This window comes from Cydia pomonella, chromosome 1 (assembly GCF_033807575.1).
Source record: "Cydia pomonella isolate Wapato2018A chromosome 1, ilCydPomo1, whole genome shotgun sequence".
Lineage (NCBI taxonomy): Eukaryota > Metazoa > Arthropoda > Insecta > Lepidoptera > Tortricidae > Cydia > Cydia pomonella.
Window position 1 is genome coordinate 33595009 of NC_084703.1, and position 16303 is coordinate 33611311.

The window sequence follows — 16303 nt, forward strand, 5'->3', positions numbered from 1 at the left end:
ACTAACATTACTGGTCAAGTGGATTTAAAGGCTGTCAAAGATACATTATTGGATTTATAAGCGTGCCGTGAACGAAGATATTAGTATTTTATGCAACAGTTTTCTTTTGTTCGAGCCTTCCTCCCTTGGTTATCTTAAACGTAAATTCACTTTCATCACCCCCCGTCCAGGATGTGAACTCCGTTCCTCCCGTTCTCTCAAACTCTCGATTCCTTCTCACCGTACTGGTTTTATGTCTAACTCTTTCGCCGTTGAGGCAATCCGTCTCTGGAATTCCCTCCCTCTCTTTATTCGACAAGCCCCAAGCAAACCCGTTTTCTAACGACTACTTCGCAAGCATCTTCTGTCAGAAGAACTTAAATAAGGTTCACCATCATGTATATGTACAGAATTATATGTATTAGTCTATCTTTTATACATTATATAAGTAGTAGTATTTAACTATTTATATATTTTAAATATTATTTGACTTCACGTTTAATTTTTTCCTTATTATTTGTTATTATTTTTTCCTGCACCAACATACACAAATGTCTCTGTTTGACCCAATGGTTGACTGGTAGAGAATGCCTTTTGGCATTAAGTTCGCCATTTGTACATTTTTCTTTATGTGTGCAATAAAGTTTAAATAAATAAACAGTTGTATAAGAAGGGTCAAAAAAGGCGAGTGGCGTGAGTTACAATGTGAGCCGGAGCCGAAGGCGTAGGCGAACATTGTAAAGGAATACGCCACGAGCATTTTTTGACCTACTTATACAACGTTGCATACAATATTTTTCCTACGAGTCAACAAAAATAAATCTTAATTTAGGTAAACAAAGCAAAAGTATATACCCAAGACGCGCGAGCATACCTTGTTACGCGCCCGGCCCGCCCCGGGCCCCGGCCGGCCGGTCAGCGACACCTTCTCGTAACTCATGAGGCCCTGGTACTTGCTAAATTAAATTTTTGGACAGTTTTTTCTCAATTTTGGCCACCGTAGCCTACGGAGACTAACAAGCAACGCTAAGCGGTCTTCGTAGTCTATGGGTGTTGCTATATTACGGGTGTCACATGCGTGTTTCTGACTTATGAAGTAATTATTTTTACTATGCAACCAAATGAATATTTTGTAAGTTGGCAGCAATGCACTTAGTTTAAAACTGTGTTCGTTTTGGTTTTGTTAGGTTGGTAGCCATTAATCGCAGTATATTTATAGCGATTAAAAGCACACGAGCTTTTATGAGGAATAGACAATATAGACTTTCCTTGAAACCTTTTATGTATGTTCTTATATTCGTGTTAATGAATGCATAAATGACAGATAACAGTAGAGGAGTAGGAAAATAAAATAATGTTTTCAGGGATTGATATGTTTCGTTGGAGATTTGGAGTTAAAAATTGACTATGATAACCGATGTAAGATGTAGAAGGAATATATCCCTTCGCCTAATCAAGAATATAATAACACTTAATATTCAAATTAGTTAGCACTTTCGGAAATTGGGATTTCTTCTTCAAATCACTCATCAAAGCTATTACATTACACTACTTATTTGGATTTTTCAGGAGAAACCTGTACATTAGTGCGGCCTGAAAAAGGGTTAATTTAATTAAATGATACAAATTATTGCAGTTTGAGATTGTTTATTATGAATAACACTACACCTAATCGAAGGAAATTTTAAGATTATTAGAGGAGCAAAACATTTTTGCTGGATCAAAATCACCATCATTTACGATAATCACACCAATGCATGCTGGCGCTAATTGTAATTTTTACTTCACTCTATCATCTTATATTTCCACCTATATAACAAAGCTATATATAAACAGTAAAAGTATATCTGAATATTTTTTCATATGGCTTCTATGTGACAATAATAAATAAACCATAAGGGTTGTTTATCACCGTTAAGTTCACGGCGTTGCGTGATTATCGTCAAGAACGTATAAACCGTTCGTTGGTCACAACAAAATAGTGTCATAATAATATTAATATAAAAGTAGTTGCAACCTTATCTAAATGATTGCATATATAGGTAGATTGTTTGTCTTAATGCAAATCCTTTTGCTCATTTAAAACTAAAGATCATATCTCAAGTAGAAAATGTAAATGCTGTCCTTTTAGACTTACTAAGCCGCGTCCAGACTTTTAATTATGTTTCTTAAAAATCTTATCAAATCAATATAACTACATAACACAGATCACTTTCAATTTCGTATATGTTCAACCGGGTGACCCTTTAGTTTTAAATGTGCAGGTGGAGTTATTTGAACGAAACGATACCCAGGTTGCCCAAGATAAACTACACACGCCAATCTGATTGGTACTTGGAAAGTTCATAAAATTGAGCGATGAGTGGCAATACATCTTTCAGACAGTTAAACGTATAACAAATTTTACACCCATTTATAAAGTTAGAACGCAGTATTTGAATAAATCTTATATAATACTGGAGATTCTACATAAATCAAATATTTAAAGCAAGTAAAATATTACCTTGAATTACGACACTCTCTTGCATGATTCTTGAGGCTACTGTTAAGGTACAGATGTAGTGCATAATTATTTTCCATCGTATCTTCAAGGAAACGTGTCTTGCTATTTCAGGCAGCCTCGGTACAAAAGGTACTGTGGTTGACTGAAGTATCATGACAAATACAAAGGCTTCTGAGAAAATACGATGAACAACAATCATGCACTACGGTAGAAGTACTAGTGCTCGACGCTGCACTAGATCTCGAAATGGGCACTTTATGTCAAAGTGACAAGGATCAAGTTCGAATACAGAAAAATCTTCGTTGTTCAAATTTAACCTTATTTCCATGAAATAAAGTGCCCATGTCGGTGACTAGTGCAGTGTCAGTGTCGAGCACTAGTACTTCTACCTTATATGTGTAATATTATACTCTTAGCTTCTTCTTTTTCTTTTAAAATATGGCCTCCATCAAACCTATAGTGGTTTTTCCAGTGTCAAGTGTCATTGTTCAGTAGTAACTTTTAAGTGAGCTCGTGGAGCATGACGTTGTTCAGTAGTTGCTTTCAGTAAAGAGATAGCTGGACTTTCCAGTGACCTCAAAATATATATCGCAGTACAGCGCCCTCTATTTTAGATGTCAAACTAGGGGCATGTTTTATACACTTTACATGTCTTAAACATCAATAACTCTTTGGTATAGGTAAAAAAAATTGCCTAAATTTTGTTCGGTATGCGAACGAAAGTAGCGTTTCGCAAGCATTAACCAGGCTGACTCAACTAGGAACAAAAAAGTTTTGTATGGAGTTTGTTTCGCAAATCATTGCCAACAAAGTAAAAGAAAACGTCAGTGCTATTTATTCTGTCAAATTTACATCAAGTCAACTGTCAAACCTAATTGTCTTGTTTGTCATGAAGGCTTCAATGTTTTGTTCGGTATTTCGTGCAATTTCTTTTTTATTTAGTGAAAATATCGAAAATAGTGAACCGTGATCAGAGTAAAGAGAGAGTTTGTTACAATGCCACCGAGAAAACGGTTTACTAAGTGTGAAATATGTGGTAAGCCAGCCACTCGAGAAAATCACGAAAAAAGGGATTTTATGGCGAAATTTCCCTTGGATGGAGACCGGTAAGTATTGCTTTAGATACTTTTGACCTTATTTTGGGTCAGCAGGCTATAAAAACATTGAAAATTAGATATTTTAAATTATTTTTCGTTGTGAACTAGGGATGTACTATAACTATCGATAACTGTAGGTTTATTTGTATATCACTATCAGTGTAAATAATTTAATTAAATATGAGAAATTCCCGAGAACTTGCATGCAATATGACCATAATTAATTCGTCGAAGATTTTCATCAGGCCATTAGTTAAGATATTTTTTTTATTTGGTAAGTAATTATTTAATATATTAAACTAAAATGTAAGAAAATTATCTCTGCTTTTATGATACTAAAGTATGCATGGCATGTGTTGTGGATACTTAAAAAAAAATTATATATATATTTATATATATAATTTTATTATATATATAAAATTATACATATAAATTAATTATATATATATAAATTATTATTATATTATTTATATATATAATTTTATTATATATATAAATATTTATAAATACATAGAAAACACCCATGACTCAGGAACAAATATTCGTGCTCATCACACAAATAAATGCCCGTCCAGGGTTTGAACCTGGGACCATCGGCTTCATAGGCAGGGTCACTGCCAACTAGCCCAGACCGTTTCTTATGATTAACAGACATATAAATATATAAAAAGTTAGAGCATTGATAAAGGGTTGTTGATAATTGGATGCCAAAAAACATGATTTATAATTGCATATTAGCGCTAAATAATCAGTTGATGATCTCATTAGTCATTAGCAAACACTTGGAATATAAACTGTGGATAAAGTCATGTTTATCGTATGTTTTCAGATGCAGGCAGTGGGTCTGGGAACGAAGACCTGATACATCTTCCCATAGAAAAGTTACATTTATTGAAACATGTATGTGCAGATCATTTTGAAAATAAAGCTCTTTTAATAACAAAAAACCTCGACTTAAAAACTGTATAAAAATAATTCGGCTCCACATTAAGTCCGACCACGTATTAGTCCACTCAAAGAACTATCCACTATATAACATACAACTTAAATGTGGACTCGATACTAACATGATTTCGAGTACAAAATTTATAGAGGAGTGTACATATGTTTCAACCCTACCCATTTTGTCGATATCGATAAGAAACGCAAGCGTGTAGCTTACTACACTATTTAAATCACTTATGTTGGTACTATGGTTCTTTGACAGTTCTTTGTCGTACATTTTGGTAATGATTTGCGAAACAAACTGATTCCACTCGCTAGTATGGAAGTCCTGTCTCTTAAAACGTAGTGATTAATATGCTCTTTGGCATTAACGAATATGTCAGTGTCAAACTCGTGGTAGCCATATAGAATTAAAATTTAAAACGATAAAAGTTTAAATACTACGGCGAGCTTAACAATTAAAGGTAAACTACAAGCCTCGTGTGTAATTTATATGGTAATCGATTACCTGGCTGCCTGGGTATTTCCTAAATGACAAAGATTTGAATTAATAAACAAAATGTAAAACTTCTAGTCTTGATCACTTATATATGTTTTCTTTAATTTGGATAATACTCAATTAAATCAGACTCGTATCTATATAGGTAACCTTGCGTCAATTTAAAATAGAAATGAACTTATGGATTTCTGTCAATTATTGCTATAGGTAAAAAACTTGTATATAACCTGTTGTATGTAGTTGTGACGTGTTCGAATAGACATTTGTTTTGTTTGTGTGTGTCTTTTAAACATGTATTGTCTATTCGAACACGTCACAACTACATACAACAGGTGACTTACTTAAGTTTTTTACCTATATTGCTTTGGCAAAAATAAACTTGAACTAAACATTACTAACTCTTAGTTTTTATGACTTTAAAGAAGAGTGCAATTAGACCCGCGCGTTTTTTTTATCTGGTGCACGCTCTTATACACATTGTTTAACACGTTCACGGTCCGTGCCCCGTATATGGGTCACGGGAAGCCTCCATTACAAAGCCGTAACACACACGTTTAACAATTTAGATTGGGACAGTTAACGTGTTAAAAAAACACGAAATCAAATTTCTGACAACCACTGAGGTTTAAAAAAAATAGCGGTTCAGTCTTTTCTATTACTTCTTACTTAGTATTACTTATAAACAACATAGGACAGGGAATATCTGTGTACAGTAAGTTATAAGTGTATTGAAAAGTTGTACTTAAAAAGCAAGTGTGCATTGATAATATATATTTTCTGAAAACAAAGGAATATTTATTTTCAACTGAACATTAGCTGTATAAGATTCTCGAAATTAATTTCCTCTCAAAAAATAATAATTCAATGAGTGAATGTGTAAGTGAAACATTACTATTAAGAATTAATGTAAGGTTTACCCGATAGAGACTCACCTGTGGTTCGACAAATCGACATCACAATTGTTTTCATTTAATTTGTAAAACAGTTAAACGGAGCTCCAACGAATCATCGTTAGTAAATCAATATGACTCCTTAAGAGCCCATCAACGTGCTCACTAGCGCCACTGGAAAATAATTGTTATTGTTTAAATTTAACGATAGATATTTAAAAAAGGGGGCCGCTACATACTGTATTTTGTTTTTAAGTAGGTAGTAGCGTAGTAGTAACGTAGCGGTCCCCTTTTTTAAATACCTATCGTTAAATTTAAATAATCACAATTATTTAGCAGTGGCACTAGTGAGCACGTTGATAGGCTCTTAAATGAGACAGGGTGGTATATCCTGAATCATTTTAAGTATTAATTTCCGTAGTTTTCCTATTATCGACTAATAGTTGCTTACAGATCTCAGTGATCAATTAATCAAAATCCAATAGGGAAAATGACAGTCTTGGAAGACTGACTTTAGAGCTAAACGAAATTAAACAATAAAAAGAGTGTGGCGCGTTAGTTCAGACGAAACCAAAGTTTTTCGTTTTGATTGCGAGTAACAGTTTGTGCTTTAGCACGTGTCGGGAGGAATAGAGCGGTATGTAGAGCCGCGAGATGCAGGTGTTGGCGGTGGGCAGGTGCGCGTCGTCGGCCGGCCGGATCGTCACCGACGGCATCGGCTGGAAGCCCTCCTCGCTCGCCGGCAGCGCGGGGGACCCGGTCCAGAAGTACACCTACACCGCAACACATACAAACCTATTTAGCCTTCGTTTTTAATACAACCAACTTTTGCTCTGACAAGTGATAAGAAATTCCGAAGGAGAATGTTTAAACTTTATCAAATTCAAATAACATATGGACTTATGGAGTTTTGTAGTGATGAGGCTATAGTACATTATAAAAGAGGCCGGAAAACCGCTCAAAGATAGACGAGTGAGTTTGAGGGCCGACATGTTAGTGGAGGCCCTCAAATAATACAAGTCCATCTTTAGCATTTCCGGCCGAGGCATTATACAGAGTGCTTTTCGAAAATATATCTTTGTTGATTTTACGTTTTAAATAATACTCATTTCTGTAGCACCTTATCACCATCACAGGCCTTTGCGTCTATTGCAAACGATTTAAGCATTGCTGTTTAGACAACGGGTTTGTGAGCGGCACGACCTCCCACATTTTTGGCAGAGAAAGCTCATGCCACCTGAAGTTCCAGTCCCGATTTGCTTTTTGCGACACCTTCTGCTATCTAATGTATTAAATCAGGCTTGGCCGCATAGCCTTCTCCGCTCCACAACACGCTTACGCCATCCATCACGGTCTTCAGCTAAGGTTTCCCAGGCATGATGGTATTTCAAATACTGACATGTCTCGCTTAACAGTCTTTAAAGCGCAGCATCGGTCTTCCAACGTTCCTTTTAGCATACGCAACTGCTCCAAGCAAGACACGTCGAGGTATTCTAGAGGGTTCCATCCGGTGCACATGCCGCAGCCATCGCAAGCGTCTCTGTTTATTTATTTATTTATGTTAATTTGTGTGTGTTTGAGAAGAGCGGCAAGACTAGGCAGCTGCGCTTTTTCAAGAACCCTTTGATTTGTCACTTTATCCTGCCAAGTTATGCGTAAAATGTTGCGTAGACAGCGCATGTGAAAAGTGTTGAGCCGTCACTCCTGTTTTGCATACGTCGTCCAGGTTTCTGCTCCGTACAAGAGTAAACTTAGAACGCAAGTCTGGTGTACCATCATCTTGGTTCTAACAGTGAGATGTTTGTTACACCACACCCTTGAACTTAGCCTCCCGAACATGGTCGCTGCTTTGCCAATACAAGTATCGATCTCTGCATCAAGCGAGAGATTGTTTGACACAGTCGACCCAACTTATTGACCACTTCCAGAGCTGTGCCATCCACCAGTATTCTGGGTGTTTCCGCACTGCCCTGCACTAACACGACTGTCTTTTTGGCATTGATGGCCATGGAGAACAAAGTGCACGCCCAGGAAAACCTGTCCATGATGTTTTGCAAATCAGCTGCAGAGTTCGCCACAAAAGCTGCATTGTCATCAAACAAGAGACTGTCGACGAAGAAGTCCTCGTGGTGTATTAAGGAGAGAGATGTTGTATAACTTCCCGCACCTGAACCAGCACCAATGAGCCTATGGCAGATGATGATAACAATGAAACATTGTAGTAGTGGTGGTTCAGGTGGTACAGCTATTGCCTACTTTCTAGCTTGGTTTTAGACCAGTTTAAGCGAGGCATGAAAAGACAAGATAAGATAAAGATAATTTTTGCATATTTGTATTGTTTTGTTTGTATTATTAATTAACGTTTTTTTTTTCATTTTATTGTCATTTTGTTTTAAATGTATCGTTTTTTATTTAATTAAATTTAATTTTTCGATAGACAACAATGGTCCATAATATAATCAAATAATAATATAATTAATTATTATATAATCGATTGTTCTCAACTTACGGAATGTCATATTAATCGAAATAATAAAATATAATAATAACAGACCTGACCACAACACTGTTTAAAAAAAAAGGATAGACATAATAGGTAACTGTTTGCGTGATAAATTATTATCGTAAAATCTTGTATTTACCAAATCTTGTCGCTCAAGATGCGTCATTTTGTCAACGATGGCCCAGAGCCAGCGTTTGAAGCGCGCGAGCCGCTCCGGGGGCTCGCCGCTCTCGTCGTTGAAGCTGGTGTAGGAGACCAGCGCCGCCACGTTGATGTCGCCGACCCCGTTGAGTAGCAGTCGCAGGTCCTCTGCCGTCAAGCCTTCCAAAGCAGACTCGGGCAGGACGTCCAGGACGCCCACTCGTATTGCCTAAAGTATACACTTGCATTGTTATTTGGACAATATTCACACTAGAATTGCCTCCACGTCCACATACATACGCCAAAAGAGGAACGTAAAATTTTTGTAAAAAGACACTTGTGAAAGTATTGTGGATTACGAAGTTTGATGATCTGACGCCAAGACGAGCCAAGCAAAGCGTAAGGGCACTACCTACCTCTTCTCGAAGCGTTTTTTCTTTTTTATAACCCTCATAATTTGGTTTTGGATTCTACCAGATAAACAAAATTCACGGGATATGATGTCAATAGTAGCTTATTAAACACAAAGTTTCAATTGCATAGTTTTTGTATTTTAGATTTTGCTGATATATAAAAAAAGATTTCGTCACTGACTCACTGATGATCAACAACATTCTAAGATCCTGCTTTCAGCGAAAAAATAATTTATTTTTACTGGATTATTCACTGCTCCTTACTTTTCTGTTACACAATAGTTCTTGGAGTAACGAAACGTCCACCCACGTATTGGACTACATGTAGAATTTGTAAAGTTAGGGCTTTTAGAGTTAGAAGCTTGGCTCCACATGTGAACAGATAACTTTTTGATAACGCGAGCCATATGGTATCGTCTTGGCATTATTTTACATGAAAATGGATCATATCTTTTGGCGGTGTGGCGTTTCGTTTCGTTATTTGCAGTACTAATTCAAAATTATATTAATAATAGTGGAAATATAATAAATGAACAATTGATAAGTGGGTACTGTAGGGTGTTCATATTGTACCTCAAGCGCTTTCTCCTGCGAGAGCAGCATGCGGTGTTGCGCGTACTTGCGCACATAGTCGTACACGTTGAGGGCAGTGACCTCGAGCTCACGCCCGCCCGCCACCAGCTCCACGCACCCGCCTCCCTCCTCTTCGCACATTTCCAAGCTGGCATAAACATCACCCAAAATAAATATCGCACGTAGTTACTAGTAAGGTAACAAAAGGAAAGCATATACTATTAGAAAACCAAGAGTTATTTAATATATATAAGAGTTATTTAATATATATATATATATATATATATATAATTACCTAAAGTTGAGATCTAGAGCAGCGAATAATGAATGTGAATCGCCTGTTTCAGCGTCGACCACGAGTTGCCTCAGGCTTTCGTATACGACGGGGTCAAAAAACGCCAAGTCGTGAAACCGAACTGGTCGACCGAGAATATATTTCAGTACATGTCGATTGAGGAACATAGGGCATAATTCATTTTGTAGCAGACACAGGCCGATGATTCTGGAATCAAAATATACAGGAGATATTTTTTATGTAACAAGTTATTACCAAACAAATTTAAAACCATATGAAACATTGTATGATTCTAACCTGCCAACATTCCTAAAAGCATTAATCCGTTCAGGGGTGGCGCGCCCTTGTCTGGGCGAGTAATAGCCACGCTTGCCTGGCGAGTAGAACAGAGGGGCGGCGTCGTCGGGTGGCGGCGGAGCCGCAACAGGCGGGCCCGCGCCGCCTGCGCCCCCCGGACCGCCCGCGCCGCCGCCGCCGGACCCGGAGCCCGCCGCGGCGGCGCTTCGTTCCGACAGTGAGAAAACGTCCAGATCTGCACCCAAAACGACTATGTGAAGTCACATTTTAAACTGCATGAGTTAATACGCGGGTGCCATTCAATAGTTATTTACGATACAAGTGCAGAAAATAGGCAATTCGCACGTGTATCGTACGTTTTACAGTACATATGGCTCTTCTAAAGTTTCCACATATGCACGGAAAGTGCTCATTCCCACATGCGTGTGGGAAAGTAGCACCATATGTACTGTAAAATAATTAAATGGACAAACGACACCAGATCCTATATTATTTAAGCAAGAAAAACCGTCAAGTAATTCCCCATACAGCCGAAATAAGTTACGGAAGTATGCATCACTTCAAATCTCAAAAACAAATGTAAATAGAGAAAAATATTTAATATTTCCAAGTTAACTCAAAATTTCGGTTGAGTTCAAAGAGAGATTCAAAGTTGTTACCAGTGGTAACTACTGGGATTTTTTTTACCACTGGGAAAAAATCCCACTAGTTACCACCAACTCTCGGTTTGGCTACTCGACTTATCTTATACCTTTAAACGAGCAATTCTTGTATATATATCCGGGATCTCGGAAACGGCTCTAACGATTTTGCTGAAATTTGGTATATGGGGGTTTTTGGAGTAAACAATCGATCTAGATTAGTCTTATGTTTGGGAAAACGCGTGTTTTCGAGTTTTCATGCGTTTTTCTTTCGACGCAGAATATGGTCGCTAATTTCGTATTGCCGGCCACTGTCCGTCTGGTCCAGCGGGTTAAAACGCGGACTGCTAAACGAGTGTTACGGGTTCGAATCTCGCCCGGTGACTAACTTTTGTTTTTTTTTTTTATATGTTCAAGTTTATATATAATTTTTTAATTTTTATTGTTTAATTTAATTTAGTAAAAAAATGTAGTTAAGATTATCACCTATACACCACCATATTACAATAAATAGTTATAACCGAGCGAAGCTCGGTCGCCCAGGTACTAATTATTTATTAAAGCACTCTATATTTATACTATACTGTTTCAACTTTTTTATTAGTATTGAACACAACGTTTTGGTGGTAACTACTGGGAAAAAAAATCCCACATTTTACCAAAAGGTAACTGGGACCTGACCAAATTAAGTTGGTGGTAACTAGTGGGAATTACAGAATAAATAATAGTACTACTGTACAGAAAGAAAACTTTTTTACACAAGCAAGCATACGGCCCCCGCCTGATGGTGGACTTTCTACAAAACTGAAGTTTTACAGCGATTCAGGGCCGAATCATGTTGTCGCTTTCTAATGCATGGAACTATCCCTTTCGGCTATTTAGGGTTGTAAAAATTCATGTAATTATCTTCTCTGTGATTGTGCACGCAAAGGAAAGTCAAGTTGAGCAATGCTGAGCCGAACGGAGCCGAGAACGCCCGAACGCTCTAGTTTCCTCTCCCTGATTACGTTAACCTGTGATGTGACACAAAATTTTCGAGGCCGTATCAAACACAAAAGCTGTCACTCGGACGCCACGGATATATCAGTCATTGGCGTTAAAAAGTTTAAAGATCGTATCGTATCTGCTCACCCAGTATCGCTTCGGAGGGATGCATGACGATGAGATCCATGGCCTCGCGCACCTTCTGCTGCAGCGCGTCCTCGCTAGCCAGCAGCACGAGCAGCTGCGCCGGCGTTAGTTCTAGCAGCATGCCAGTAATTTTACCCGCGAAAGAGGGGTGTAATGAGTGCACCTGTTTAAAGTAATTGAATTATTATTAAGACATGCACTTTGGACCGGTTGCACCTTCGAGCAACACCGGCTTCCGACACGTCAGAAGGGAGGAGCCTAAGCGATATCTTACCGAACAAATCATTCTGCCATTTTTTGCGGGGGGAAACGTGCACACAGTCGCACTTCTCCCTCACTACATACAAAATCCAATATGTAACCCTTTACCAGGCTGACAGTTCAAAAATGACAATCGAATGTCAGTCTTACTCATCGAAAATAAAACACATGTTTGAAGAGCCGCATGTGGGAAATATATATCCCTTAGCCTGGTAAAGGGGTAATGACGACACAAATACATAGAAAATGACAAACATCAAAGACAAATCTTGCACACCTCGATCTCTTTTTGTGTACGGACGAGTCACAATATGCACCGCCATAGGCACAGTTGTGCCTATGCTTTGGCAGAGGGGAAATAATATGAATGCCGTCTTCCTTCCCTGTGTTGCTCGAAGGGTTGCACTAAACAACCAAAATTATTAAACTTGATATCCGGCCTAAATTTTATACATTTAAACATACAGATAAAATACTTACTTTGGGATAAAGTCTTTCGCCTAACTGTGCTTGGTGTAACGTGAGATGTTCGTTATGTCCTTGTCTGTCACCGCTGTATCCAGCTCCTTCAGTCCCTGGCGCGGCCTGTTTACATATTGAAAGTCATGATACAAAGCAGCCAAAAGAGATGCTCGATGAGAAATACGATGGTACATTCTTGCCGGTAATGCTACAACCCTTGAGAGGGAATATAAAACGATCTGATGAAGTTCATAATAAAATTGAAGCATACCTGTGGTGAATATGGTCTAGCATCGACACTGAGAGCGCGCCGTGGCTCGCGTGAAGGCGGAGGGCGCGGCGCGGGCCCGCTCGGCGACCGCCGCGTCAGGTTCTTCATGCGTGGCCCGGGCCCGCTTCTGTCACACAACACAACAATAGTTATTTATAATATAGGTGCAGAAAATAGGAAATTCGCAGAGTGGTGATAAATTAAAACGCGACCAAAGGGAGTGTTTTAAATCGACACGTGTTGCGAATTACCTATTCGCACGTGTGTCGTACATCTTTTTACGGTACATATGGCTCTTTAAAGTTTCGACATATGCACGGTAAGTGCTCATTCCCGCACGCGAGCGGGAAAGTAGCACCATATGTACTGTAAAATAAATAACAACTATTGACTATCAAACTGTGCAAACGCATAAAATACAAGTGATGATTTTACAATACATAAGTCTAAATAAACCGACAAGCAACAAATGAAAACGTTCAACGGACGGATGATATTTCTTAATTGCCTTTGCAACCAAAAACCAATGACTGATATAGGTGAGAAAATAACAATGATAAGAGGATGGATTGTATCTCTCGTATGTTTTGCATGAACATTTTCGAAGAGAAATAACTGTTATTGGGTTTTGATAGATACCTGTTAAGTCCTAGACCAAAATATCGGATTTTTTGTATATACTTATTATATTTGCATAATGATTCATGTTTATAACAAATTGTTGTGTTTCTTGCCGGTCTTTTTTTTAAATAGAATAACTGGGGATACATTTGTTATTGACAACATTTTAAAACTTTAAAAGCTGAACAATTTATTTTAGTCTCGTACATTACCACTTGTATCTTAAGTAAGGATTTATTTATAAATGGATGAAATGTAATTACCGTGCACCAGTATTGCTGCTGCCACCGCCGCCGGCCGCGCCGGCCGACCCTGGCGTGCCGTCGGTCGTGGGCGAGCGACGGGCTAAATTCTTCATACGGGGACCAGATACACTCCTGGCACACAATCATACACTCCGTTTCAGTACTAACACTGACACACAAACGATCAATATATATCATAAAATACAAGTGATCAGTGTAAAGCATTGACAAAAAATCCTCATCAAATCGTATACATAGACTGATAAAACCGACAAGTAACGCCAATTTGTTAAACATTTTATTATGACCTGGCAGCACACACGCACTAATTTGGCATATTAAGCTCCCGAAGTCCTGAGTTGAAATCGAAAAACCTTGGGTGATTAACAAGGGCCCTAATCTTGATGGACAAGAAATTTACTGTTGTATACTCTTTGAATATAAGAAAAACACTACTAAAAATTACGAGATAAGGAGTAACATCATTATTGTGTATATATTCTGCAAACAATAAGGTCATTATTACCTACGTGGTTTATAATAGACCCCCGAAATAAAGTCAGACCGCATCGTTCCAAAACACCCTACGAGTCTTCATTCGTAATAATTAATTAATGAAATAAAAGTTTAAAATTTAATAAAAACACCATATTTTACGTATTTTATTATACAATTAAAACAATGAACTTATACAAATTTACGCAATTGTTACGCAGTAAATAATTCTACTTAACTACTTTTAACGATCTCTACTATAGTTAACAAATAGTAGTATCCGCAATTCGGACCGGATCTTACAAAGTTTTTTTTTTTTTTTACAAAAAAAAAGTTGTCGATTGAACTGTCAATTGATGTTCGTTAATTCATTATTTTCGTATTATTTTATTGAAATTTCTTTCGTTTTGTTTTATTGCGGTAAGTTAATTGTTAGAATACCTTCAGAAAACATGAGTGAAATAGTGATCCGTCCGTCTGGATTACATTTTTTCAAGTTGTATTTTTTGATGGCTGACTGACGTGAAAAATTTTGTGTACTACACGAGACCAAAGTTATTTACATCTCGTGCGCTTTTGAGTCCCTTACTGCGCTCAAGATTCTAAATTAGATTCACTCGCTACGCTCGTGAATCTATTATAGAATCTTTCGCTTGCACGGGACTCAAAACAAGCACTCGAAGAAATATCAAACTTTGCTCTCTTGTTGTAAAAATAACTATTTCCAAGTTGATTGTTATTATATTGCTTTTATTATGTTTCTTGATATTATTAGAATACATTTTCTCAAAATTGTAATGAAATGTTGACATGACTTACTTCAAAATAGGTCCGGAAATACCACATATGATATGAAGATGATATGTAAAGGAATTTCATACAGCCTTACACACCTAGGCCTGTAAGGCAACCTTCTTTTGTTTTTAAACGTCAAATTATGACACGTCTTGGCATTCAACCTTCAAAATCCTATTGGGAGCGTGCACGATGACAGCGCCGCTTAGCGTTCGCAACTACTGGGGAGCTGTCAAATAATGAGCTCAACAAAATAAAGATTATTCCTTAAAAATTTTTACTATAATATAGTTACAAATGTGCGGAACCTTTTTGGTTTTTAGTGTTAAACACACTTGACTTTTGCTTTACTGAAAATAGTCAGAATTATCTGTGTATTTTATATTATTCGGTTAATTTTCTTCGTCGTTGTTTCGTTAGAAATTCAATAAAAAAATGTATGTTTCATTATGTTTTGATGGCCCACTTCGTGATCCTCTTCCTGGGGATACGTATGATGCTTTCAAGTATTAAAGTTTTGCCCTTCTTCACAGGTTTTAACCGACTCATTTTATGTTAAAACATAATTATGTTCTTTCGCTTATCATAACGTTTGTTGTTGTGACAGACGCAGACAACTCTGCGTAGTTTGTGTGCCAAAAGTATATTTCTGACAGGCTTTCGGTAACTGTCATTATAACTAATATTACAATTACTTAATGTTGGTACACTGTATTAGCCATACTATTTTATTAACATCCAAGCAAAACTCTGCGTTGACATAGACTAGATAAAACGTTTCGCCGTTACGTTGGTAAGCCTGGAATAATACTATATGATATAAAAGCCTAATTTCTAGCTCGATGTTGGAAATATATAAAGTTGACTATTACTGTTTCGTCCAGTATTATAGTAGTTTACCATTTATCAGCTGTCGTGACCTATTTTTATCGTAAATACGATTTTAAAGCAAAAAACGTGAACAAAATAACGGAATAGTATGGAAATTGACAGAAACACACGTAGCATTTTTGCCATATTTGGCCACATCAAGCGCCCTGATCGTTCCGGCTTCCCCCACCACCCGCTTTGCACGCTTCCAATAAGCAAAATTCTGCCACTATGCTTTTTTTTGTCTTTTTTGTGTTTGTTAAACATTATTTCCGGGTTTCAAAGGGGAACCATAATGAGACTATTTTTGCGCTACGACGCACGGTTTAGGAGATACAGCCCTATAATTTTTTTTTCAGTCATGTAGAAAACCGTG

At 37.5% G+C, this 16303-nt stretch overlaps 1 protein-coding gene across 15 annotated transcripts in view; it reads right to left on the reverse strand.

The window, feature by feature from the left end:
* Positions 1 to 1606: 1606 nt before the first annotated feature.
* LOC133520466 (E3 ubiquitin-protein ligase hyd) overlaps positions 1607 to 16303 on the reverse strand; it is a 66075-nt gene continuing 51378 nt past the window's right edge. For 12 of the 15 annotated variants that reach the window (XM_061854950.1, XM_061854986.1, XM_061854978.1 and 9 more), the window contains exons 43-51: positions 13786 to 13899; positions 12902 to 13028; positions 12649 to 12753; positions 11908 to 12070; positions 10136 to 10385; positions 9839 to 10045; positions 9544 to 9691; positions 8556 to 8786; positions 1607 to 6686 (exon numbers count right to left, since the gene is read on the reverse strand). In XM_061854950.1, coding sequence (XP_061710934.1) covers positions 6474 to 6686; positions 8556 to 8786; positions 9544 to 9691; positions 9839 to 10045; positions 10136 to 10385; positions 11908 to 12070; positions 12649 to 12753; positions 12902 to 13028; positions 13786 to 13899 — 1558 coding nt within the window. In that variant the 3' untranslated portion in view covers positions 1607 to 6473. The remainder of the gene's footprint in view (positions 6687 to 8555; positions 8787 to 9543; positions 9692 to 9838; positions 10046 to 10135; positions 10386 to 11907; positions 12071 to 12648; positions 12754 to 12901; positions 13029 to 13785; positions 13900 to 16303) is intronic. The other 3 variants (XM_061854942.1, XM_061855017.1, XM_061855008.1) reach the window with 2 other exon arrangements.